We start from the raw sequence: 24533 nt of genomic DNA, 5'->3' as shown, positions 1-24533 counted from the left end.
CTGCAGATTCTGCCTCTCTCAGTTGTTAGAAGAATCAAAGACGCGGGAGGCTTTTGTGTCTGGATTATCTGATGGGAGAAAGCCCCACTGTCATCTAGAGAGCCCTCGGCATAGCCTCCTCTCTGTCAGCATAGCCTCCTGTTTCTGATGGCACCAAGGGCCAGCCTGCACTGGGAGCCACTTTAACAGTTTCACAGAGGGCCAGCCACAGGGAAGAATGCACCCAATCTCCTTATCAGCTTGATCTCCAGAACCAGGGTGCCTGATCAGGGCATGGGGGCTCGTGTGAGGAGAGTCCACTGTGGAGTGAGGAAAACAGCTTCCCAAGTATGCCCCAGGTGGAGCTGGGCCACACAGCAGGATGCAGGGGCCACCACCATGGTTTCCAGTGCACCTCTTACCTGCGGTTTCTCTGTGGTGTGATGACAGTTCCCAGAAGAGTCCATTTTCCCCTCTGGGAAGAGATCACTTATTAGTTAGGTTACAACCTTGACTTCAGACACCATTGTGACCCTTCCTTGTCTCCTCAGGTTCTGTATCTGCCATTGTTCCCCTTGCCCTAAGCAGTTCTCAGTCTAATATAATACAGTCACGTTGTGTGTGACTATAAAGAGGCTAATTTTTAATGAAATTTCTACATCTATAACAATGTTGTCCTTCAAAGATGCCATCTCAAATAGCCAGGCAATTAGTCCAATGACTACTCAAAATGAATTTGTAATTCCTCTCTGGGGAGTTGCCTTCAGAGGCAGTTTGAACCACACTAGAAAATCTCAGCCAGGTGCAGTGGCTCACGCCTGTCATCCCAAAACTTTGGGAGGCTGAAGTGGGAGGATTGCTTGAGTCCAGGAGTTTGAGACCAGCCTGGGCAACATAGTGAAACCCCGAGAAACATTTCTGGGTAGGTTAATTTATTAAACGCTGTAAGGTATGGTAGGCATGGTAAAGGAAAGACAACCCCTGCCCTCATAGAGCTGACAGTCCTCCTGGGATATCGGATGAACAGATGTGAAACAATTAGAGAAGGACAATTTGCTAAACTTATAGAGGCGTGATAGAAATTCTGAGAGGGAAGAAACCCACGTGAACTGGGGTAGTGAGAACATGCTTCCTGGAAGGAGTGGATATGGAAGAACACTGGAGGATTTGAGAGGAGGCAGAAAAGAGCGTGTTTTGGTGGCAATAGGGAGAAGGCCCAGCGAGCTGGAGTACAAGTGAGTTGCTCGGATATGCCAGGAATACTTCACATGTGATCTTCTAAGGGAGTGTTGAGGAACATGGGTCATGCGATTGGACATGTGAGATGGGCTAGGTAAGCAATAAAGAGTTTTTGTAGGTTTTTAAACAAGGAGGTGAGTAATATGGTAAAAGTATTTTAATAAGATTGGCTGCAGTGTGCAAGTTGATCGTATGGCTAAGAGGCTACTGCAGGCATCTAATTGTGGGCCAGAGAGGGCCTGGACCAGGATGGTGGCTGCAGGCCAAAAAGGAAGATGCCTTTGAGAGGTACCTCCAAGGACGAATCATGAAGCCTTCTAATACCCTGAAAGTGGGTGATAGGGAGAGGAGAGAAGCCAGTGCTGACACGAGGTTCCTGCCTTCCTGCCTAACTTCCAAGGGTGGTAGTGTTGCTGGGAAAAAATGAGGTGTGGGGAAAGGGAGCTAGTTTAGGGGAATGAAGATGAGCCCAGCACAAACATTCTGACTTGGAAGTAAACGAGTCACATGTGTGAAGATGCCCTAGGAGCTTCTGGAAATGTGAGCTTAGGAGCTCTGTGTGAGGGGACCTTGGGAGTGGTCCTCTCAGACACTCCAGGTAATGCCTTGGAAGGTGTGGACTCAAGGCCATGGGTGTGTTTGGGCAGATAGGCCTCAAAAAGCAGGTTGGCGTTAGCCCTGTCCTGCTGGGGGCCCACATCAGGCTTTTGTCTGTCTGGTAGGGGGAAGGTTTACTGTCCAGAACAACACTGGGAGAAGTCAACCAGCACATGAGCTGTGTGTCTTAGGAGTATGCCAGTAATCCTCTGTTATTTTACCTATGAATTTGTGGATCTAATTCCATGACCCCTTTGTCCTTGACCCTCCAAGGACCAGCAGGTCAAGATAAAGGTCTTCAAGGTCACTAACTCCCTCCCCACACTTAGGAAAGAGGCCTAAGCCAGGTGCTGTGGCTCACGCTGCAGTCCATGTGCTTTGGGAGGCTGAGGCAGAGGACTGCTTGAGCTTAGGAGTTTGAGACCAGCCTGGGCAACATAGGAAGATCCTGTCTCTACAGAAAATGTTTTTAAATTCCCTGAGTGTGGTGGTGTGTGCCTGTATTCCCAGCTACTCAGGAGGTTGAGTGGGAGGATGGCTGGAGGTTAAGGCTGCAATAAGTCGTGACTGCACCACTGCACTCCAGTCTGGGCAACAGAGCGAGACCCTATCTTTGAAAAAAAAAAAAAGAAGAAGAAGAGGCCTGCTCCTGCCGCAGCAGCCCCACATATCCATGCCCACAGTGCTTCCTTTTCATTCTCTGGCTTGAACCATCCTGTAAAAGAGTTGGTGAGGCTGCCATTCAGAGCTGAGAAAACTGCCGTGCCTTTAGGGAAAGAAGGCGGATGGAGCAGAAACAAACAGCTCTTCTCTGCTCAGGCTGGCTTAAGGTCCACCAGGCAGCCCAGTGAGACATCAGCAAGACTGGGGCAATGGGAGGGAGCAAGGCAGAGGAGCAGCAGTCTGTGTACAGTAAAAGGAGTTTGCCATCAAAAGGCAACAAGTCTCATACCCTGCCCCGGACGGTGACCCTTCCCTGTGGAATTCTCCCCTCTGACCTCCAGATCATTAATCCCGAGGCTGCCAAATGACAGTCATCCATCACGCCTCCTGACGAGCATCCCAGCCGGCTGTGAAAGGACTGGCCCCGCCCTCACCACGTCCCCTGGTGCTCATTAGTAGCCTTTCCTTCTCGGTGCCAGGTTTCCTAATCAAGTCCCTGGCTCCTCTCACTTCCCCTCGGGGCCATTGGGCGGAAGCTGCTCTGACCCTCCCCCTTTCAGAGGCCAGGGAGTGGGTGGAGTGATTGGTGTGGGGAGAGAATTGAGTGGCTTTCCATTCCCCTGGAGACCGGTGTGTCCAGCAGCTCCTTTGACATGGCAGGGCACACGAGAGAGAAAGAAACCATTTCTCCATCAAGCAGGAGAGGAGAAAGCAGGCATGTGCAAACAAGCACACACTTTTTTTTTTTTTTTTAAGACAGTCTCACTCTGTCACCCAGGCTGGAGTGCAGTGGTGCGATCTCGGCTCACTGCAAGCTCCGCCTCCCAGGTTCACGCCATTCTCCTGTCTCAGTCTCCCGAGTAGCTGGGACTACAGGCGCCTGCCACCATGCCAGGCTAATTTTTTTTTGTATTTTTAGTAGAGACGGGGTTTCACCGTGTTAGCCAGGATGGTCTCGATCTCCTGACCTCGTGATCTGCCCACCTCGGCCTCCCAAAGTGCTAGGATTACAGGCACGAGCCACCGCACCTAGCCAACGAGCACACTCTTACAAGCAGCGCTGAGCACTGCCAGGAAGGTGACTAGGCAGGGCTCCCCTTCTAGAAAGTCAGAGAAAGGCTTCCCGGAGGAAGCTGCCGCTGAATGGAGTCTGAAAGCTGCAGAGATAAGTCGCCAGATCACTAGGGATAGTCTGGAATCATCCTGCTAGCAAAACAAAAACAAAAACACACACACACAAACTAAAAAACAAGCACCTTTGAAATCATCTAGTCTGGCCCTCTTATTTACAGACGGCAAAACAGAACCAGAGAGGCTAAGTGCTTTGCCAAAGGCCCACACAGCGTGTGCATTGGACCTGTCCTGACAGCTAGTCTGAGTGTTCAGGCTTGGGGAGTTTGAGTTAAATTACACTTCCAGATTCATGAGCATTGTTTCCAGCTCAGCTAAAGGTGGGCATACGCAGAATCTTTCTTCTCAGCCTGATGATGATCCCACTGTCTCTTTCTCTCGTTGGACAACCACAGGGACCCCCATCAACCGAATCCCCATCATGGCCAAGCAGATCCTGGACCTGTACATGCTGTATAAGCTGGTGACCGAGAAGGGGGGCCTGGTGGAGATCATCAACAAGAAGATCTGGAGGGAGATCACCAAAGGCCTGAACCTGCCCACATCCATCACCAGCGCCGCCTTCACGCTCAGGACCCAGTGAGTGGCCAGGGCCTGGGGGAAGGAAGCCGAGGCTGGAGAAAGGGGATGTTGTAACCTAGAGGAGAAGAAGGAAGGAAATTCCTTTGTATGGTTAGCAAGATGAGTGGATTCCTGAAACAGTGGGGAGCTTTCTGAGATGAATCCCTCACTAAACCAAGTAGTGATGAGAACCACCATTTACCAAGTGTCTACTCTGTGCTGGTACTTACTATTTCATTTAAACCTCACAGTCAACCCTGTAAAGTAGGTATGCCCCCATTTCCCACATTACAAAAATGAAGTCCCCAGGGTTAAATAATTTGGCTAAGGCCATACCAGCCAGTAAGTGGTAGAGCTGAGATTCAGACCTAGGCTTCTGTCTCTAAGACCTGTGCCCCTCCAGGACATTGTCTTCCAAACAGCATCTCCACCCCAAGTGGCCCCTCTTACCTGACATTCAGCTTACCCAGCGGCAGAGGACCCAGAGAAAGGCAGGCAGGAAGGCCCCCTTGGATTGGTGACCTGGTTTTGTCAGCATTTGAGTTAATTACATGGGTGATGGAAGCGGTGAAACCAATAGTAGCACTGAAGAATGAGGGCCAGAGAAGAATCTTTTCTTCTGGAACACTCTGGAAGTTGTTCTGTGAAGAGTATGCAATGAACAACTGACATCAGTTAGGTAGCATGTTGTAGCTACAACCAGAATGGCAAGGTTCTTGGGTAGAGAACTGCTTGTTGGGACCTAAGACACAAAGAATGACAGTGTCTCGGTCCCATGCACAATGGGAAGAATTGCTCCTATCTGACTAGCCCAGCTCTGAATGGTTATAAGATCAAGAAGCCAGAAAGCCCTTGTAAAACATGGGCCTAATTTTTCCCAGGCTTCAAAACAAATGTGAAAACGCCAACTAAGATGTTATTTATTTCCCCTAATGAATGGTGCTTCAAAGTAGAGCGTATTTAGGATTGAGTGGCAGTCAGAGGAGGCTGGGGCAGAGTGTCCAGCCATCCCAGACTTTTCTGCCAAGTACACCAAGGTTGCAATCCTCTGCCCTAGAATCCTGCCCAACAGAGACTGCTTCCAGAGACTCACCAACCTCAACTGGGTGGTCTCTGGTGCTGTTTTGGATTATTCTGCCTGCTTGCTTCCTTTCCTCCAGGTACATGAAGTATCTGTATGCCTATGAGTGTGAGAAGAAAGCCTTGAGTTCCCCAGCCGAGCTCCAGGCAGCCATTGATGGCAACCGCAGGGAGGGCCGGCGGCCCAGCTACAGCTCCTCCCTCTTTGGCTACTCACCTGCTGCGGCTACTGCTGCTGCCGCTGCCGGGGCCCCTGCCCTCCTCTCCCCACCCAAGATCCGCTTTCCCATCCTTGGGCTTGGCTCCAGCAGTGGCACCAATACCAGTAGCCCTCGGATATCTCCAGCAACCACTCTCAGGAAAGGTCAGCAGGGCTCCTGGGGGAGAAGGAAGAAAGGGAGGAAGGGATGCCAGTTTCCCTGTGTTCAAGACTGGGGTTTTAGGGCAAGAGGGTCAACTGTGGATTGGTCCAGCTCCAGTTCCTTTGCAGGTGATGGAACCCCAGTGACAACAGTGCCTGTGCCAAATCGTCTGGCTGTGCCCGTGACCTTGGCAAGCCAGCAGGCTGGTACTCGGACTGCCGCACTGGAGCAGCTGCGGGAGCGGCTGGAGTCAGGGGAGCCTGCTGAGAAGAAGGCGTCGAGGCTGTCCGAGGAGGAGCAGCGCCTGGTGCAGCAGGCCTTCCAGCGCAACTTTTTCAGCATGGCACGGCAGCTCCCCATGAAGATCAGGATCAACGGCAGGGGTGAGCCAGGCTCAGGGCAGGGCCTTCCCTTCCTGGAAACCCCAAGCCCATTCACACCTCCTGGGACTGGTGGGGCAGGGGTGGTGAGGCACATACTCCTGACCTGGAAGAGGACCCTCCAGGTTCTGCCTTCCAGGCCCCCAGAAGAGAGGCACTGAGATCTTAGTTCACCAAGCTGAGGTTGTTTGGTAGAGGGGACCACATGTTGCCTCAGGCAGTGCCCTGTTCTCTAGTAAGAGGGAAAAGCAGTTATTCACAGAGGAGGAGCCAGAGGCCTTCAGAGAGCTGCTGTGTTTCCCCACCAGCCTTTACTCCAGCACCTCACTGGATGTAGGCAAGAGCAGGGCACCGTCTGCAGGTCTGGGAGGAAGACACCCCATGTTCCTGAGGCTCAGCGAGGGGCCAAGTTGCCCCGAGCTGGACAGCGGGACTCAGGAATATAGACAGAAGGAGGAAACACAAGTTTGGCAGCATACTTGACATCCTTTCACTTCCTCTTCACATTGTTCTGGTGCCCCACATTCTCTTCCTCAAGCCACACGCCCCTTTTCCCATTCACATACATTCTTTCCCATTCTGGTCCTGATGCTATCTCAAAGCAAACATGAATGAGATGTGTGGGAAGGAGCCAGGTGTGAAGGGAGCTGTACATATTCCCAGGCTGCCCCTCCCTACCCCATTGCCCCTGGGGAGCAGAAGGAAACTGGGAGGTAACAGCTCATCCAGGGCCAGGTGCCCTGCTCCTGCACAAAGCAAAGGGCTGTTAGAAAAGACAGCTCACCGGGAAGAATTCTGAGTGGGGTGAGCCAGGCAGAGGCCGTGTGTGCCCGCACTTGCAGCCTTCCACAAACGCCAGTTGCCTAGGTGGTCATGGAGGGGAGGGACTGAGGGTGTACACTCCTCTCTTTGAGGGACTCAGAGTCAAAGGAAGAGGCAGGTGGGTCCTCAAAGTTGGGGCTGGCTCTCATTGATCTCTGATTTCCTGGGCCTGGTGTGTAGTGTAGCTCAGGGTTTGCCCGTCACATGGAAAGTGCCAGTGCAGAGTGATGGGGCCAGAGCCGGCCTCCTTGCCTACGGTGATTCCTTTTCTCTGGGAGCAGAGGGAGTTGGGGGGATGAAATGGGTCAGTGTAAAAAGCCAGCAACAGGAGGTTGGCGAGCCTGGGATCTCCTGCTATACCCTACACTCAGGAGAAGGTTACATAGATGCCTTCTAACAGCGTGAGGCTTTGACCAGGGGTGGCCAGACAGCATCAGAGAGGACAGCAGGAGTGCTGTGGAGGGCTTGACCAGGCCCACTGTCTCCCTGTCCCCAGCAGAAGACAGAGCAGAGGCCTCGGCTGCAGCACTGAACCTGACCACGAGTAGCATTGGGAGCATTAACATGTCTGTGGACATCGATGGCACCACCTACGCAGGTGAGGCCCTGGAGCTCTAGGAGAGGCCCACGTCGCCACAGCTAGCCACAGGGCAGCTCTGCGGCTGGCCCTGCCTCTTGCCCTCTGTCTGAACACCTCCCACAATGGCTTCCTTTTTCCTGGTCTCAGAGTTGCAAAGGTCTAGTGGTCCTCTGGACTAGTAGAGACTGTGGATTGTTAACAGGATGATAGGTCCCTCCCACTTTGGCAGAAACCCTTCACCTAACCCTTTTAGACCAGTGGTTGACTCGTTAATTGAAGAAGTCAGTCAGTGTCCCACAATCCCCAGGTCTTCTCATGCACAACCTTTCTCTGACTGTAGTTCAGCTCTTCTTTTCCTTTTGCAGACTGAGACACAGGCAAAGGAACCCCAGTATAGCAGAATCAGCTTACATTGTTAAGCTCCCCGCCCCCCACTCTTTTACAGTTATCTCTTCCTAAACCTAATTTGGCAACAGTGTTTTGTTGGTTGGTTGATTTCGCACCTTTACAGAGTCTTTCTAAGGGTTTAACTTAGTATTCATGATGGCACGGTGGCTGATGCCTGTAATCCTTGCACTTTGGCAGGCTGAGGCAAGAGGATCACTTGAGCCCAGGAGTTTGAGACCAGCCTGAGCAACATAGCAAAATCCCAAATCTACAAAATACAAAAAAAATTAGCCAGGCATGGTGGTGCACACCTGTGATCCCAGCTACTTGGGAGGCTGAGGCAGGAGGATCACTTGAGCCCAGGAGGTCGAGGCTGCAGTAAGCCATGATTGTACCACTGCATTCCAGCCTGAGTGACAAAGCAAGACCTTGTCTCAATTAAAAAAAAAAAAAGAGAAGAAACAACTTAGTATTCATAAAAACAGCAGTCTTTTCCCATTCCCATTTCATTGGTTTACAGATGAGCTTGGGAACAAGCCCACCTGACTCTTGTTAAGCACAGCATTGCTAGGTGCAGTGGCTCACTCCTGTAATTCCAGCATTTTGGGAGGCCAAGGCGGGTGGATCACGACGTCAGGCTATCGAGACCATCCTGGCTAACACAGTGAAACCCCGTCTCTACTAAAAATACAAAAAGTTAGCCAGGCATGGGGGCGGGTGCCTGTAGTCGCAGCTACTTGGGAGGCTGAGGCAGGAGAATGGCGTGAACCTGGAAGACGGAGCTTGCAGTGAGCTGAGATCACGCCACTGCACTTCAGCCCGGGCAACAGAGCGAGACTCCATCTCAAAAAAAAAAAAAAAAAAAGCACAGTATTATGAGTGGGGGCCACCAGGCCTGGGCCAGGGCATCGCCCACCTGTTTTACCAAGGGCCCAAGGGCATGCGGAATGTAAGCCAGCCTGGCAAGGTGTCCCATGGAGACAGGCGAAAGCCCCACAACTGCACCTTCTATCACAACTGGGAGTGTTTCCTCAGGGCCTACTCCCATTCTAAGGGCCACACGCCCTCACAGCACCGCCCTGCAGGCCTCCTGGGAGCATGCTCTGGATCTCTGCTGGGCTACTCGCCACAGTCATCAGAGAGACGACAGAGTGTAGAGAATCAGTGGTGCCAAGTGGGCTCACCAGTCATGCTATGTCTGCAGACTCTGCTCAGAGGTCTCTACCTGTCACAGGAGGCCCCTGGAGGAGGTGGGGCCTGGTGCCCTTTGCCTCTTCATTGTGCTGTGGTTTGGGAGGGTTGGGGGTTGGAATTGGGTCCATAGAGAGAACAGGGAAGTAGGAATCAAGGCCTGGATCTTGATACCCTTTTGTCCTCTGTCAAGGAGAAAGGAGAAGGTAACTCCTTCCCTCTCAGAATGAGGAAGGGTCAGAAGTTGAAGGCTCCTCAAACCCCTGACAAGAAGGGAGCCAGTCACCCGCCCCACCTGGCTCTGTCACCCAGGCTGGAGTGCATTGGTGCGGTCATAGCTCACTGCAGCCTCAACCTCCTGGGCTCAAGCGATCCTCCTGTCTCAGCCCCCCGAGTAGCTGGGACTACCCATGCCCAGCTAATTTTTAAAAATTTTTTTATAGAGACAAGGGTCTTGCTGTATCACCCAGTCTGGTCTCAAACTCCTGGCCTTGAGCTATTCTCCCGCCTCAGCCTCCCAAAGTGCTGGGATTATAGTTGTGAGCCACCACACCTGGCCTTGGTGTTCTTCTTGGTGTACCCTGGGTACACCTGTCTCAGAGCATTTATGACATTTTAGCAAAATTACTCTGTCAACCTATCTGTCCCCCTCCCCAGCCCATCAGCACTTCAAGGCAGGACAGCATTTGGATCTTCTCCCATCACCCCCTAGCGCAGTGTCTACAGCGGAGTCAGGCACAGGCTAGGCCAGCGGTGAATACTTACTGAAAGGAGCTGGCCCTCCCCTTCGCTCTTCCTCTGCCCACACCTGCTTCTCTTCCACCCACCAAGGTGTGCTGTTTGCCCAGAAGCCTGTGGTCCACCTCATCACGGGGTCTGCTCCCCAGAGCCTCGGCAGCAGCGCCAGCAGCAGCAGCAGCTCTCACTGCTCACCAAGTCCTACCTCATCCCGGGGCACCCCCAGTGCAGAGCCCTCCACCAGCTGGTCCCTCTGATGAGCAGGACCCAGCTTCCCACTTGCCACTCTCCTGTCGAGAGTGAAGGAAGTTGATGCACAGAATTTACCTCATCTCACGGAGCCCATGTCAACGAGCACCATTTGGCCAGACATTGAGAGTTTGGACGTGTCCGTCTGTCCAGGCTCCATTCAGGTCCTGCTGTACTCTGGGGGCAGGGAGAAGCTAGAGGGGCAGGACAGACAGCGTTGTCCAATCAGGGATTGTCCTGGAGAACTGGGTGGGGGTCTGTGGGTGTCCAGCTTCCTCCAGGGTCCCCAGCCACCTCCCAGCTTGGGGCACAGTGTATCGACAATCTGTCAGCCGACACAGGGCTGGAGGCCCTCCATTTCCCTTCCCCTTTAATTTATTTCCCTGCCCCTGCCTTCTGCCATGACCCCAGGGCCACTAGTCTCTTCCCCTGTTTTTAAGTCCCATGTGGGGCTGCCAGGAGCCAAGAGCATGCCTTCATGCCCTTCTCTGCTGAGCATGGGATGGGGCCCTTCCAGCCCACCTTGCCTACTGTTAGGTTCCTGGGGTATGGGTCCCTCAAACACAAGTCTTGAATCAGTCCTCAGGGCCCCAGATCCCCCTTCTAATGGTCTGAAGGAAGAGGCTGTGAGGGCAGTTCAGGGCCAGGGCCCACAGGGCATCTGCTGACGGGAAGGCAGAGCCTCGGGGCTGCCCAGCCCTGGCACCTGCTTCACACGGACCCTTCTCTGACCCCCCAAACCTCATGCTCCCCACTTGCCCTTATTGGCCTGCTTTCCCAAAAACAGCCCACTCATCCTTTCCCCAGCCCTCTTCAGCCCTCCCCAGTCTTCCCCAGCCCTCTTCAGCCCTCTTCTGTTTCTTATGGGGCCATCTCAGCCTCACCATCCCCCCACGTGCCGATGTCAGGTTCATTGAAATACCTCAGATTTGTAATTGTTGATGTTTGAGTCTTCAGGAAGTATTTGCATCTCTGAAATCTTTTTTATATGTGTTTTGCTGACTTTTTTTTTATTTTAAAATTTTTATTGTTGTAGCACCAAAGAAATGAAAACAGATCACCCCCAAAGCCAAGCAAGTGATTGGGTACCCCGGCCCATCTGGCCCTTCCCTCAAGCCCAGTGAGGAGGCGGGTGGAGGCATGCAGGGGAGACGACTCAGGGATCGCGGGGGCGGGGAGGTGGAGTGGAGAGGCCCGCTCTCACACCAGGTCGGGCCCTGAAACCGCACCAGTTCTGAAGACCGTTTTCTGCCACACCCCAACCCCCAGCTGACCAGGGAGGCAGCAGGACACCTCCCCATCACTCAGCATTCCCAGCTCAGGGCACAGGCAGGCTGGGGTCCTCGCTGGCCTTGCCAGAGGTTGAGCCACCCCAGGGTATGAGGAGATGAATAACTCCACAGCTCCTCCTGGACCCTGCGCAGGAGCAGGCGGCTCCTGTGCTGTAAAGAAAAGTTGATTCTTGCCTGCGGCTCACCTCAGTCAAGGAAGCCCTGGAATGTTCAGCAGACCACCACCACTGTGACATGGGGCTGTGGCAGTGGGAGACACCGTGCATGGCGTGGGTGTGTGTGGCAGCGTGGCTCGCATTCAGTCCTGTGTAGGAGAGGAAAGGGAATCAAAAGCTTGAGCACAAACAGATACCTCAGCCCGGTAAGCTGCAGCTCTGCTCAACTGCGTCTTCTCTCAGCCGTCCACACACGCTCACCCCCACTCCCACACATACATATACCCCATCTCCTGGGGGCTGACCTCGTCTGGCCTCAGCCTGCAGGGTGTGGGCAGAGAAGGGCATCTGGGACCTGGTGCCAGTGAGGAGCCCAGTTGGCTGGCACTGGGCCCATTTGAAGGTGTCTCAGACATGTGGCCAGTATGTCTTTCTCAGGGGTTTGGTCACAAAGGATGGACTCTTCCCACCCAGAGGATGCAGGGAAAGCACACTGTGTCTTTCCGGTCATTGGATCCTCTCCCTTTCCCCAGGCAGCTCGCCTGGCCACACCGTTGGAGTGAACCCTCACTGCCCTCAAGGACAACAGCAGGGTGTCACCCAGAGCCCGATGGGGGGTGCCAGCAGGTGCCCCCAGGAGTGGGGCCTTAGCCCAAGCAGAGCTTCCCCTGAAGGTGCCATCAGCCAGGGCAGCTCTGTCCCCTCCTGCTCCCCATCTTATGTGTATTCTAACCAGGAAAAATGTGATAGCACATGGGTAGCCTAGGCAGTGAATAAATACCTCAGATGTCCTCCTGCAGCAAGTGTCTGTATATGTTGTGATTATTTTCTATCTTACATGTTCTCGAATGTTTATATTTCAATAAACCTCTACCTCTTCACACAAGCAGGTCTCTCTCAGTTGCTTTGAGTGGCCTTTCCACTGGACAGAACTGAGGAGAGGTGAGCTCCTTCAGAGTGAAAGGGGACTGAGTGAACTACTCCTGACCCCTTGATTTCTCCTGAACCTTCTCCCCTTCACCCACGCCTTCTTCAAAGGGAAAGCTCACTGAGCTCACTCTCAGCTTACCCTCTGTGTTAGCAGGTTTCTCTGGCATTACCTTACCATCAGAACTGACTCCAGTGATGTCACATCAGTGTCCTGGCAGGCACAGGGCTAGCGGGTCACCTTGATTCAGCAAGCCCCTGTAGAGCTCCTGCTGGGTCAGACGATAAGGGAGGACCCACAGGGTTATCTAGACGAAGATGGATTCTTTAGACTACAGCATCACTGGGACTCAACAGCAGGCTACCAGTGGTAGGAGACAGAAGCTGCAGCAGCTGCAGAACTTCTGGAAGGCTTCCCACAGGTGGTAGCGCTAAAGCTGGAAGAGTCAGAGTTTGCACCTGGAGAGAGCAATTCTTGCAGAGGAGTACATGCATACATACATATGAATACTTACGGAAATGCTGTGGCATCAAAGGACCTGGCATTGGGGAACTATGGCTGGTGCCTTGAGTCAGTGGGTGGTGGGGCGGGGGGTGGAATTGGGAAAAAGTGAAGCTGGGGCCAGGATTAATGGATTTGGGGGCCATCCTCTGCGAATCAGGATGTATTTTCACCAGGGCATAGGCTTAGAAGCTTTTCTAGAAAGGTGATGCCAGGCAACCTGCCGGGCGTGGAACCCTGGGGCACAGCTCAGGCCTATCCCCAGAGCCCTTCTCTACCATGATGCACACTCCTCTGGGCATATCCTGAAGATGTGCAGAGAGGCAGGCCCTGTGTGGACTGGTAATTGCCTCTGCCATCCATGACAACGTACTGACCGCACCTGTTTATGTAACCATGTGAGGTCAGGCTAGCAGGGTTTCCTATCCGGCATTTTTTATTTTGTGTGTGTATACATATATATATGTGGTTTTGTTTTGTTTTTGAGACGTCTTGCTGTGTCATGCAGGCTGGAGTGCAGTGGCACAATTATAGCTCACTGCAGCCTCAAACTGGGCTCAGGCGATCCACCCACTTCAGCCTCCCAGATAGGTGGGACTACCAGTGCATGCCACCACGCCTGGCTAATTTTTTCTAAAAAAGTTTTTGTAGAGATGAGGTCTCGCCATGTTGCCCAAGCTGGTCTTGAACTCCTGGGCTGAAATCATCCTTCTGTTTCAGCCTCCCAAAGTGTTGGGATTACAGGCGTGAACCACCACACCCAGCCTCTGGCATTTTGAAATGCTAGAAAAAGAGGGTGTCAAATTTTGAGGGACGCTCAAAAAATCTTGAGCGTCCATTGCTGATTTTTTTTAATCTTGTGAAAAAAAAAAGACTGATACTTTAGTACTTTACTGGTAACCACTCATTGGTATCACACTTCACAACTTCTGGCCACATGGAAATTAAAAGGACCCATCTAGGAGGGAGCTGAGTGATGAAGAGCAGAACCAGGCCCAGAGGCATTTGAGATGGAAACAGCACGTGGTGGCTGGTGAGGCGGGTATCCTGGGAGAGTTCTGGCAGAAGTGGCTTCCAATAGAAATGATGAATCTCCGTTCCTTTTCTTTTTTTTTTTTTTTTTTGAGACGGAGTCTCGCTCTGTCACCCAGGCTGGAGTGCAGTGGCGCAATCTCGGCTCACTGCAAGCTCCGCCTCCCGGGTTCACGCCATTCTCCTGCCTCAGCCTCTCCGAGTAGCTGGGACTACAGGCGCCCGCCACCACGCCCGGCTAATTTTTTTTGTATTTTTTAGTAGAGACGGGGTTTCACCGTGGTCTCGATCTCCTGACCTCGTGATCCGCCCGCCTCGGCCTCCCAAAGTGCTAGGATTACAAGCGTGAGCCACTGCGCCCGGCCTGTTCCTTTTCAAATTAAGAAAATATTGGAGAATATCTTGACCTTAAGAAGAATTTCTCAAGCTAGACCCTTCAAAAAAGTTGTAGTGGCCGGGCGCGGTGGCTCATGCCTGTAATCCCAGCACTTTGGGAGGCCAACGTGGGAGGATCACTTGATGAGTCTGAAACCAGTCCTGGCAACATAGCGAGACCCTCCTCTCTACAAAACAAAATTTAAAAATTAGCCAGGCAGCCTGCTGGTGTGCACCTAGCCCATAATGATTTGTTTCTAATGCTTATTCTTAAGACAAAAACAAAAAGTAAAAGGGAGAGGTGGCAGAGTCACAAATAGATGTTTTGTCTAGGAGAAAATACAAATGGCTTGACCTCATTCGTGATCAGGGAAATGCGCAAGAAACCACCTCACATTATTGGATATAGACACAAAAGTCACAGTACCAGGTCCTGGCAAGGATGAGGAGCAGCAGGAACTCTCTCACTCTTGGGCTAACCAATTTGGAAACCACTTTGGCATTACCTAGTAAAGCTGATCATGCACTTGGCCCTAAGGCCCTGTAATTTCACTCCTACGTTTGTGCCCCAGGAGATGGGCAGGAAGGTTCACACAGCACTGATGGCTGCATAGTAAGTTGGCTGTGAAACTACCAATTGGCCGGGCGCGGTGGCTCACGCTTGTAATCCTAGCACTTTGGGAGGCCGAGGCGGGCTGATCACGAGGTCAGGAGATGGAGACCATGGTGAAACCCCGTCTCTACTAAAAATATATTAAAAAAAAAAAAAATTGGCCGGGTATGGTGGCTCACGCCTGTAATCCCAGCACTCTGGAAGGCCGAGGCGGGTGGATCACCTGAGGTCAGAAGTTCAAGACCATCCTGGCTAACACGGTGAAACCCCGTCTCTACTAAAAATACAAAAAATTAGCCGGGCGTGGTGGTGTGCGCCTGTAATCCCAGCTACTAGGGAGGCTGAGGCAGGAGAATCGCTTGAACCTGAGAGGCAGAGGTTGCAGTGAGCCCAGATCGTGCCATTGCACTCTAGCCTGGGCAACAAGAGCAGAACTCCGTCTAAAAAAAAAAAAAAAATTAGCCGGGCGTGGTGGCGGGCGCCTGTAGTCCCAGCTACTCGGAGAGGCTGAGGCAGGAGAATGGCGTGAACCCGGGAGGCGGAGCTTGCAGTGAGCCGAGATTGCGCCACTGCACTCCAACCTGGGCGACAGAGCGAGACTCTGTCTCCAAAAAAAAAAAAAAAAGAAACTACCAATTGAACCTGGTATGGTGAGGTCCCACAGCTAGGGAGTGGAGGAGCTGGGGCTGTAGTTCAGTGGCTGCAGGGCCTACAACCTGTGCCCTGAACACAAGTGCTAAGCCCTCTATACACGTTATCTCATTTCATACTCCACCCACAGCTCTATAAGGCAGTTTTTTTTCTTTAAAATTATTTGTTATAAAATTATAGAGACGAGGTCTATGTTGCTCAGGCTGGTCTCGAACTCCTGGGCTCAATTGATCCTCTCGTCTCGGCTTCCCAAAATTCTGGATTACAGGCGTGAGTCACCGCGCCCGGCCAAGCTAGTCATTTTGTTCATTTTTCAGATGAAACTGAGAAACAGAAATGTGCTGGAAGTCACATACTAGTGAATGGCAAGGCTGGGACGGAACTCCAAAGCGGGTACCCTTAATCTCTCCCCCAAGTCCTCCCCTTCAGGGAGGGGAAGACGCCAGAGGGAGGCAGAGGATCTAAGAGTGGTTGTTCCCAGGTCTCTGCTATGCTACGCTGCGCCCAGGCGAGGATCCCCGAACGGCCTCCAGAAGCTCCTAGAAAAGCCTGCCCGGCTGCAAGCCACTGGCCCCGCCACGCCATTGGCCAGGGTTGAGTCACGTGCCCTCCCCAGAGCCAATGGGAGCGAGGGGGCAGGGTGACCGAGAATGACCGTAGCCGCCCGCGCTGCGCGCCGGGAGATCCACTACCGGCTGCGCCTCTGCCCCTGCGAGGGGCATCAGTGGGTCTCTGGGAAACGGAATGGAGGGTCTTATGGAAGAGAAGGTTTGGAACCACCGCTGGAGGGAAGAGGAGAAGAAAGCAAGCAGGAGTGGCGGGAACAGGAAGGGACTAGGGATAGAAGCCGGGCTTGGACACAGTGAGGCACGAACCCCGACAGACACAGAGACAGACAAGGGGTGCTGATCTCCTCACTGGGCGGGGTGGGCAGGAAAAGGAACAGGAGCTGGAGCTAGAGCGAGGGCTACGGGCGGCGAGTGGATACCCGGCCTCAGGGAGGAGCTTCCAGCAGGATAGGGGTCTCCTTTGGAGCAGCATCGGGGATGTTTGCTCGGCAAGGGCTCTTTGTGCGAAGTAACCGAGGCCAGTCAGGCTAATGGCGGCAGAGAGGAGAAGGATTTATTCTTTTTTTTTTTTTGAGACGGAGTCTCGCTCTGTCGCCCAGGCTGGAGTGCAGTGGCGCAATGTCGGCTCACTGCAAGCTCCGCCTCTCGGGTTCACGCCATTCTCCTGCCTCAGCCTCTCCGAGTAGCTGGGACTACAGGCGCCCGCCACCACGCCCGGCTAATTTTTTGTATTTTTAGTAGAGACGGGGTTTCACCGTTGTCTCGATCTCCTGACCTCGTGATCCGCCCGCCTCGGCCTCCCAAAGTGCTGGGATTACAAGCGTGAGCCACCGCTCCCGGCCCGAGAAGGATTTATTCTTGCACCCAGGGTGTGCGGAGGAGCCCAGGGGCAGCTGGACCTGTGTTGACGTCCGGAAGGGCCTGGAACCCGGGAAGCTCTGCCTGCGGAGGGTATTTCTCTCCCTCTGAAGACCACCTCAAAGTTCAACCTTATCACCTCCACGCATGAGACCGCCGGGGGCTGAACTAAAATCTCACCATCCCAATTCCAGTTTCTGGGAATTGTCAGCTCCATTCGCTCTCATTGAAATCCAGCTTTTTTCACGAGGTGAATAACAGGGCAGTTGACAGTTCCCAAGTTTTCTGTGTCCAATCTTCAGCCCTGGAGGGACTCTTCTGCTCCAAGTCCAGCGATCCCAGGAGGGGGCCCACTGGTCCAGTACGGCTCAGTACCCAGCCCTGGATCCATCAGCTGAGGCTGGAAGGAGTGGGTCATGAAGAACTCAGCACGAACGCAGCTGGGTACGAATTCCCAGAGATGTCCTGTCCCTCCACGGTACCAAGGACCCCTCCTTTGAGAAACTGCTTCACTGAAGGCGCGGATGGAGGGAGGGGTCAGCAACAGAGTTGAGAGGGGTTCCGGGGGCACACGGCTCAGCTGGAGGAAGCAGGCTGGGGAGGGGCGTTCAGAATGGCCACATGACCTCGAGGGGAATGCCAAGCCTCAGCCCACTTTGCCTGTGGCTCCTGAGGATGGTCATGCTGTCAAGCTCAGAACAGCTGAGAAACTACCTTTCTGGGGCAGATTAGGGGACTTAGTTGCTGGTTTGCTGTGTGACCTATGACAAACTCTCTGGGCAGTTTGTCTGAAATGGGGCCTCTAGTGTGATTGGAGACACAAGTGAATGAGAACTCACTTTGAAATGTCTAAAGCCCAGTGCCTAAGGCCTTCCTTGGCAAGACAGAGGGTCCCTGGTGGGCACTGTCCGATGGCATTAGGGCAGTAATTGGGCCAATCAAGCCTACAGGCCCGCAGCACCCTCTGTGGTGCTGGGCACTGCCTGCCCAGCTCTACTCTTAGCCACAGAGTCCCCTGGGAAAGTGCCAGGTGGTCTCATCCACCAAGAGCCATATTGGCAACATTGTGCCAACATGGGCATTTCAGGCCTGTGGCAGGGAGGGGACAAGGAGTGGTTTCTGCCAGGGAGGCCTCTGATTGCAGTTGCCTATGACAGGCTCCAGGCTTCAGGCCTCATAGAAACCCTGGCCTTGGGGGCTGAAGGCACAGCCAAAGGGGCCTCCCCTCTTCCCAAGTCCTTGCCCAGCTGCGGTTGCCTAAGGTCTCTCCTTTTTTTTTTTTTTTTTTTTGAGACAGAGTCTCACTCTTACCCAGGCTGGAGTGCAGTAGTGCCATCTTGGCTCACTGCAACCTCCACCTCCTGGGTTCAAGCGATTCTCCTGCCTCAGCCTCCTGAGTAGTTGGGATTACAAGCACGTGCCACCACGCCCAGCTAATTTTGTATTTTTTAGTGGAAACAGAGTTTCCCCATGTTAACCAGGCTGTTCTTGAACTCCTGGCCTCAAGTGATCCACCTGCCTCAGCCTCCTAAAGTGCTAGGATTGCAGGTGTGAGCCACCGTGCCCAACTCACTGAGGCCTCTCAATCCAGCTTCTCTATGCCAGGACCCTTCAGCTCACTGGGCGGGGATGCAGGGCCTGACCTCAATCTCTTGAGCTGCAGAGTGAGGCTGTGAATCTGCCTCCTGCTGGCTCTGGGCACAGTTTCTACACTGCCTGGGCACTGCCCCTGGCTTCCAACTTTTCTCAGATGCCCTTCTTTGGGCTCCAGGGCCATGGCTGGGATCTGGGGGCAGATGAGACAGAGGCTGATACCATGGGGGTCAGAGAGGCAGGGCAGGGGGTAGCTTCCGCTCTGTTCAGGGACGGGGAGGCCAGCTCAGGAATCCATTTAGAACCAGTAAAAGCCTGAGCTGGAAAGGCCTTTCTAGCCTTCTGTTTCCCCTCTACAACCTGCAGATGGGAAGGCCATGGGACAGAAAGGAACTGGGCAGAGGTCACTCCCCACCCCATCTAGAGGGTCCCCATATGCTACCTTCAGGGGCTGCAAGGTGGAGGTGGCTGGAGGCTCCTGTCCTGGTGCTGGAGCCCTTCGTGCTCAGACCTGCAGCAGCTCCCGCTTCCTGAGGACACAATTCTCAGCCTGACCGTCAGAACTCTTAGGGTCTCCTAGACCCCATCGGCGGCTCTGACCCTCTTTTATTAAAGCCCCCAAAGAGCACCTGAGGCAAAGGACAGCATCCCCCACCCTATTGAGCTCCTCATTGCAGGAGCTCAAAGATGATGACCTCAGTCAGAATGAAATGGTATTTAAGCACAAGCCAGTAGCTGTTGTCAGCCTGGGTAATGTGCTGTATTGTCTGTCACTGGCAGCTCTGCATTACATCAAACTATTTCCTGAATATCACAAGAAGTGCAAACAAAGCCTTATGGATTGAACATTGCATAAAATAGGCTTTGTGCTTGGCACGGTGGCTCACGCCTGTAATCCTAGCACTTTGGGAGGCCAAGGCGGGCAGATCACCTGAGGTCAGGAGTTCGAGACCAGCCTGACCAACAAGGAGAAACCCCATCTCTACTAAAAATACAAAATTAGCTGGGTGTGGTGGCACATGCCTGTAATCCCAGCTAGTTGGGAGGCTGAGGCAGGAGAATCGCTTGAACCCAGGAGGCAGAGGTTGCGGTGAGCCGAGATCACGCCATTGCACTCTAGCCTGGGCAACAAGAGCAAAACTCCATCTCAAAAAAAAAAAAAAAAAAAAAAAAGGCTTTGTGACTAAAGCCCGTATGCAGCCGCCCCTGGGCACATACACGTGGTTTTATGACTTAGGTACTGACTCAGCGTAACTGGACCCCAGATACAGGAGAAACTGAGAAGGACGGAGAACACAGGCACCGTCCCTGGTGCACTGTGTCCCATGTCATCCTCACATCAATCCCGTGTCACAGATACTGTGTTCCCATTTTACAGAGAAGGATACTGAGGCTTAGTGAAGGCAAGACATGCTCATGCTCGCCAAGCTGGGGAGTGGTGGAGAGTGAAGTGTAAGACTTCTCGGTTCTACGGCCACTCCTTCCATCCATTGCTACAGGTCCAGGGGCCCAGGTAATCTGATTCCCTGTGCCCCACAGCCCACCCTGCCAGACCCCCTCCTGCTGCTGCTTCTCCTGGCTTCCCCTCTTCAGAGAGGAGAAGGCAGACCAGGAGATAGATCAGGCCTCAGGCCGCTGCTTAGCCCCACCCGTCCTAACCCCTGAGGGGATGAGAGGGCAGCCTCCACAACATGTCCCTAAATGCCCCTGCCCCCCTGCCCCAGGTTCTCAGAGAAGAGGGAGAGCTGTGGGGGCTGAGGAGCATCTCTGGGAGGGATGGTGGGGTTTCTCCCCGAAGAGCCCCTCAGATGCAGGCACCCCTCACCCCGCGGTCACTGCTTCTTTACCAGCTCCTTTTCAGCTGCTGCTGCAGCCTCAGTTTCTCAGGGAGGGTCTCCACCAGCTTGGAGGTGGGTGGGGGGAAGCAGTGAGCACATTCCAGGCTGAGCCCTCCCCATGGGCAGCGAGGGCTTGGGAGGAACTTGAGTGACAGAGTGTGGGGAAGGAAAGATCAAGACCATCGTGGGCACCATGCGGCAGGCACCAGGGATCGGGCATGGGGGAGCCTGTGGGAGCCATGCAGGCCAGTCAGAACACAGTGCAGGGGGGTAGCTGCTGAGCACCTGGTCCTGGGCAGCCTCCAGGGCCCACTGCTGAGCTCTCAGCTCTGAATCTTGAGCTTCCAGCACATTGCAGACCTTCTCGAGCTCAGTCTGCATCTCATCCAGCTCTGAACCCACCTCCTGCAAAGAAGTCTGTGATGGAGGAGGGTGGGGCTGGCACATGTCTTGATCTGGAGCCTCCCCAAGAACTTCGTCCCCCCTTGGATTCAGAGCTCCAGCCTCACAGGGGCCTTCCTAGGGACTGTTCTTTGCCCCAAAGAGCCCACCATGGCGGCATCAGGTGTAGTGCTGACGGAACAGCACCAGGGGAGGGGGCAAGAGGGCTCACCTTCCCCTCCAAGCTGTGCAGGTGACTGAAGTCCAGAACACTTGCCCTGAACCCCTGATCCTTCACTTCCCTCTTTTATCCTGAGTTCCGCAGCGCTCCCCATATGGATAGCACTGCCTAGCCCAGGAGCTCCTGAGGGCAGGCCTCACATCACACTCCATCTCCACATCCTTCCCAGGGTCCCTGCACAGGGCTGGACCTGCAAAGCCTCGCTCCCCAACGCACTTGTTTCATCACTTCAGTTGGTGAGTCCACCCTGCCAAGGAGTGATGCCTAGTCCCCTCTCAGGGACACGCTGAGGTTGTACGAGGACAGGGCAGCCGGGGTTCCAGGCCTGGGATAAGTCTAGGCTGAGTCCTCGGTGCTCAGTGGAGAACCCCCATCCTGATTCATTGGTTCCAACAAGCCAGGCTTCCTACTCCATCCCCTGCCCCCCGGCCCAGGCCCTGCCTTCACTTCACATGGCCCCTGTCTCAGCTCCTCCAGCTCCTGGAAACAAGGGCCCAGTGTGGTTCCAGAGGGCCCAGTCCATGTGGCAATGGGAGACCAGAGCCAAGTTCTCTGCCTGGGAGGTCTCACGTCCATCCAGCCTGATCTCAGGGAGGGCAACCAGGGCTGCCCCACACCAGCTCTCACCCCTGGATGGGGCTGTCCCAGCTCCACCCCAGTTGGCCCTTGAGCTCACCCATTGGCCTCTGGTGGAGTCCACACTGCAGACTCCAGCTCCTTGGCAGACCTGGGCTCCCACAGCTCCTGGGGGATGGGAGGCAGAAACGCTGCTGGGGTGTGGCAGGGACAGCAGGACCCTGTCCTCTTGCCCCCACCCCATTCTGTGTTCTGTGCATCATTAGCTCCACCAAGGCCACTGGGTAACTCAGGAGGGGCACAGGCCCAGTTCTATAGAGCTGGGGAGACTGACGCAGGGACAGTGACCCAGTGAGTAAACTGAACAGGGTCATAGGATCACTGAGTGTCAGAGCTCCCCAGAGTGCCCCCGGCACCACACCCAATGTACAGATGGAACCTGAGCCCCAGAGCAGTGAGGGGCTTGGCCAAGGCCACTGGCCAGGTTGTGGCAGAGGTGGGACTGCCCCAGTGCCATCAGTGTTTGTGGAACCCGTAGCTTTACCGGCCAGTGAGGATTCTCAGCGGCCCCACCCACAGGCTGTGGGGCTGGAGGTGTGTGGGTGGGGCTTGGCTAGTGCCCACTCAGGTAAATGCCTGTGTAGTACCCAGAAGAAGCCACAGTGGGCTGGGTGGGGCAGGGGTGAAGTGGGACCCACCTTCCATTTGCAGACTCTGGGGGCTGGCCTGGGGTCTCTGCTGGGGTCTGCCCTCTGGACAGAGGGTAGGTGGAAAGGACTCAGGAGCACTTGGGCTGCTCCAGGGTGGCTGCCCTCCCTTCAGGCTGGCAGGATTGTCCAGATTCTTATGTCCCTGTCCTTGGGTGGGCAGGCTCAGGCCACCTTGACCTGGGGGCACCCAACCCTCACTCCTAGCAGCTGGTGCTGAGGGTTCTGGTGCCAGTGGCAGCCAAAGTCCTGCTCCTGTCCACAGGCACCCAGCTCAAGCTGGAGGGCAGTGCCCTTTCTGTTCACGGACAGATGGGCCATAGTAACCCTGGAGGCCCCACACCCCTGGGCCTGAGCTCCCCAGTACTCAGGGCCAGGGTGGGGAGCGTGGTACCCATTAAATACACAGGAAGCTGAGGCCCCATGAGAAGAGCTGTGGCTGTGGCACAGCCCGGGCCTCCACTTTATTGCACAAGGCCCCTGACTTCAGGCTTGGGGAGAGTTTTAGGGTCCTTAGGAGGGGTTCCTTGGGGGACCTGACTGCAGGCGGGGCCACCTCACACCACCCTAGGCAGCCCAGCTCCTGCCCACCTTTCGCCTCTGGATCCCAGCAGCCATCTGGTCATGCTCCCTCTCCAGAGCCTGCATCCTGCTGCTGTGGCTGGCCGGGGAGGGGCAGGCTGCATCCCCATATAGGGGCCCTGCTCCCCCATCCTCTCTTCTGAGCCTGCAGAAACCCTCACCCTGGCTTTTGGGTTTGGGCAGGTCCAGCCTGCAGAGGGAAGCGGATCTCCTCCTGGGCCCCGGCCTGCCCTCCCTGGCTCACTGGACAGTGCCCGCCCAGACTCACAGCAGCTCCTCCTGCGTGCACTCTGGCCTCTCTGCAGCTGTGTGAGGGTCCTGCAGTTACATGATGGGAAAAGCAAGAGGGAGCATCTGGGGGCCTGAGGTCCCAAGTCACAGCCAAACCAAATCACCCAGCCAGGAAAATAGCAGGAAGCAAATTGGAGGCATTCTGGGTTGAACTGTATCCCCAGCAACAACAAAAAAAGATATACTGATGTCCCCAGTACCTCCTAATGAGACAGAATCGTTACAGAGGTAATCAGACTAAAATGAAGTCAATAAGCTGGGCTTTCATCCAAGGTGACTATACAAAGGAGAAATGTGGACACAGGCACACACAGAGGGAGACGCCACACGGACATCCCGGAGGAATGTCAAAGCCTGCTGGCAAAGCACCAGAAGCTGGGGACAAGGCCTAGAACAGACCCTCCCTCACAGCCCTCAGGAGGAACCAACCCTGCCAACACCCTGACCTGAACTTCAGCCTTCAGAACCAAGAGACAATGAATGCCTGCCGTTGAAGCTACCATCTGCAGCACTTTGTTATCACAGCCCTAGCAAACTCACAGAGGGTAAGTGGGATCCAGCCCCATGTGGCAGCTCTCTGGCCCCAAAAGGACCCTGACTTCGAGGAGAACTTTCTCCTCAAAGCAGCCACACCTGCAGCAGCAGGAACTGTACAATCATAGTGGCTAACGCTTCATGACTGAATACCATGTGTTTTCACGTGCTTGTCAAATGTCACCCTCTTAGGCACCCATTCAGGGAGGATAACTGTTATTTTCTTTTTTTTTTTTTTTTTTTTTTTTTTTTTTTTTTTTTTTTGAGACGGAGTCTTGCTCTGTCGCCCAGGCTGGAGTGCAGTGGCGCAGTCTCGGCTCACTGCAAGCTCCGCCTCCCGGGTTCACGCCATTCTCCTGCCTCAGCCTCTCCGAGTAGCTGGGACTACAGGCGCCCGCCACCACGCCCGGCTAATTTTTTTTTTGTATTTTTAGTAGAGAGGGGGTTTCACCGTGGTCTCGATCTCCTGACCTCGTGATCCGCCCGCCTCGGCCTCCCAAAGTGCTGGGATTACAAGCGTGAGCCACCGCGCCCGGCCGATAACTGTTATTTTCACTTTTACAGATAAGGCCCAGAGAGGCAGAGGAACTGCCCAAGGTCACACAGCTAGTATATCGTGGAGCCAAGATTTAAGCCCACAATCTTAGCCACTAATCTGAGGACAGTGCAGACTACTGAATCCTGGGATTGAAGACAGACTGAGGTACAGACCCAGAGAGGGTTGGGTGGAGGAGCTTGAGGCTGGGGATGGGACTAGAAGTGGAGCATGCCAGAGGCCCTGGGAGCACTGGGTTCTGAGCCCTTGAACCCCCTGGCCAGCCGGACGTTGATGCAATATGGCTTCATCCAGACCCTAT

The 24533-nt window shown here is 54.2% G+C and overlaps 2 protein-coding genes across 8 annotated transcripts in view; both read left to right on the top strand.

The window, feature by feature from the left end:
• Positions 1-12292, top strand: part of ARID3B (AT-rich interaction domain 3B) — a 61486-nt gene extending 49194 nt beyond the window's left edge. Inside the window, exons 5-9 of one of the 5 annotated variants that reach the window (XM_032174923.2) lie at positions 4005-4188; positions 5331-5614; positions 5741-5995; positions 7314-7412; positions 9804-12292. In XM_032174923.2, the coding sequence (XP_032030814.1) occupies positions 4005-4188; positions 5331-5614; positions 5741-5995; positions 7314-7412; positions 9804-9967 (986 nt within the window). In that variant the 3' untranslated portion in view covers positions 9968-12292. Of the gene's footprint in view, positions 1-4004; positions 4189-5330; positions 5615-5740; positions 5996-7310; positions 7413-7979; positions 8433-9629 lie in introns of those variants that run through there. The other 4 variants (XM_032174922.2, XM_058427662.1, XM_058427661.1 and 1 more) reach the window with 4 other exon arrangements.
• A 3915-nt stretch (positions 12293-16207) lies between these two features.
• The window catches only part of CLK3 (CDC like kinase 3), a 33484-nt gene continuing 25158 nt past the window's right edge, over positions 16208-24533 (top strand). The window contains exons 1-4 of one of the 3 annotated variants that reach the window (XM_058427983.1): positions 16208-17377; positions 19905-20039; positions 21156-21222; positions 23035-23687. The gene's annotated coding sequence lies outside the window, so the exon portion shown is untranslated. Of the gene's footprint in view, positions 17378-19904; positions 20040-20731; positions 21223-23034; positions 23688-24240; positions 24380-24533 lie in introns of those variants that run through there. The other 2 variants (XM_058427985.1, XM_058427984.1) reach the window with 2 other exon arrangements.

Source organism: Hylobates moloch, unplaced genomic scaffold (assembly GCF_009828535.3).
Source record: "Hylobates moloch isolate HMO894 unplaced genomic scaffold, HMol_V3 SCAFFOLD_14, whole genome shotgun sequence".
In the NCBI taxonomy this organism is placed as follows: Eukaryota; Metazoa; Chordata; class Mammalia; order Primates; family Hylobatidae; genus Hylobates; species Hylobates moloch.
This window is presented reverse-complemented; position numbering and strand designations above follow the sequence as displayed.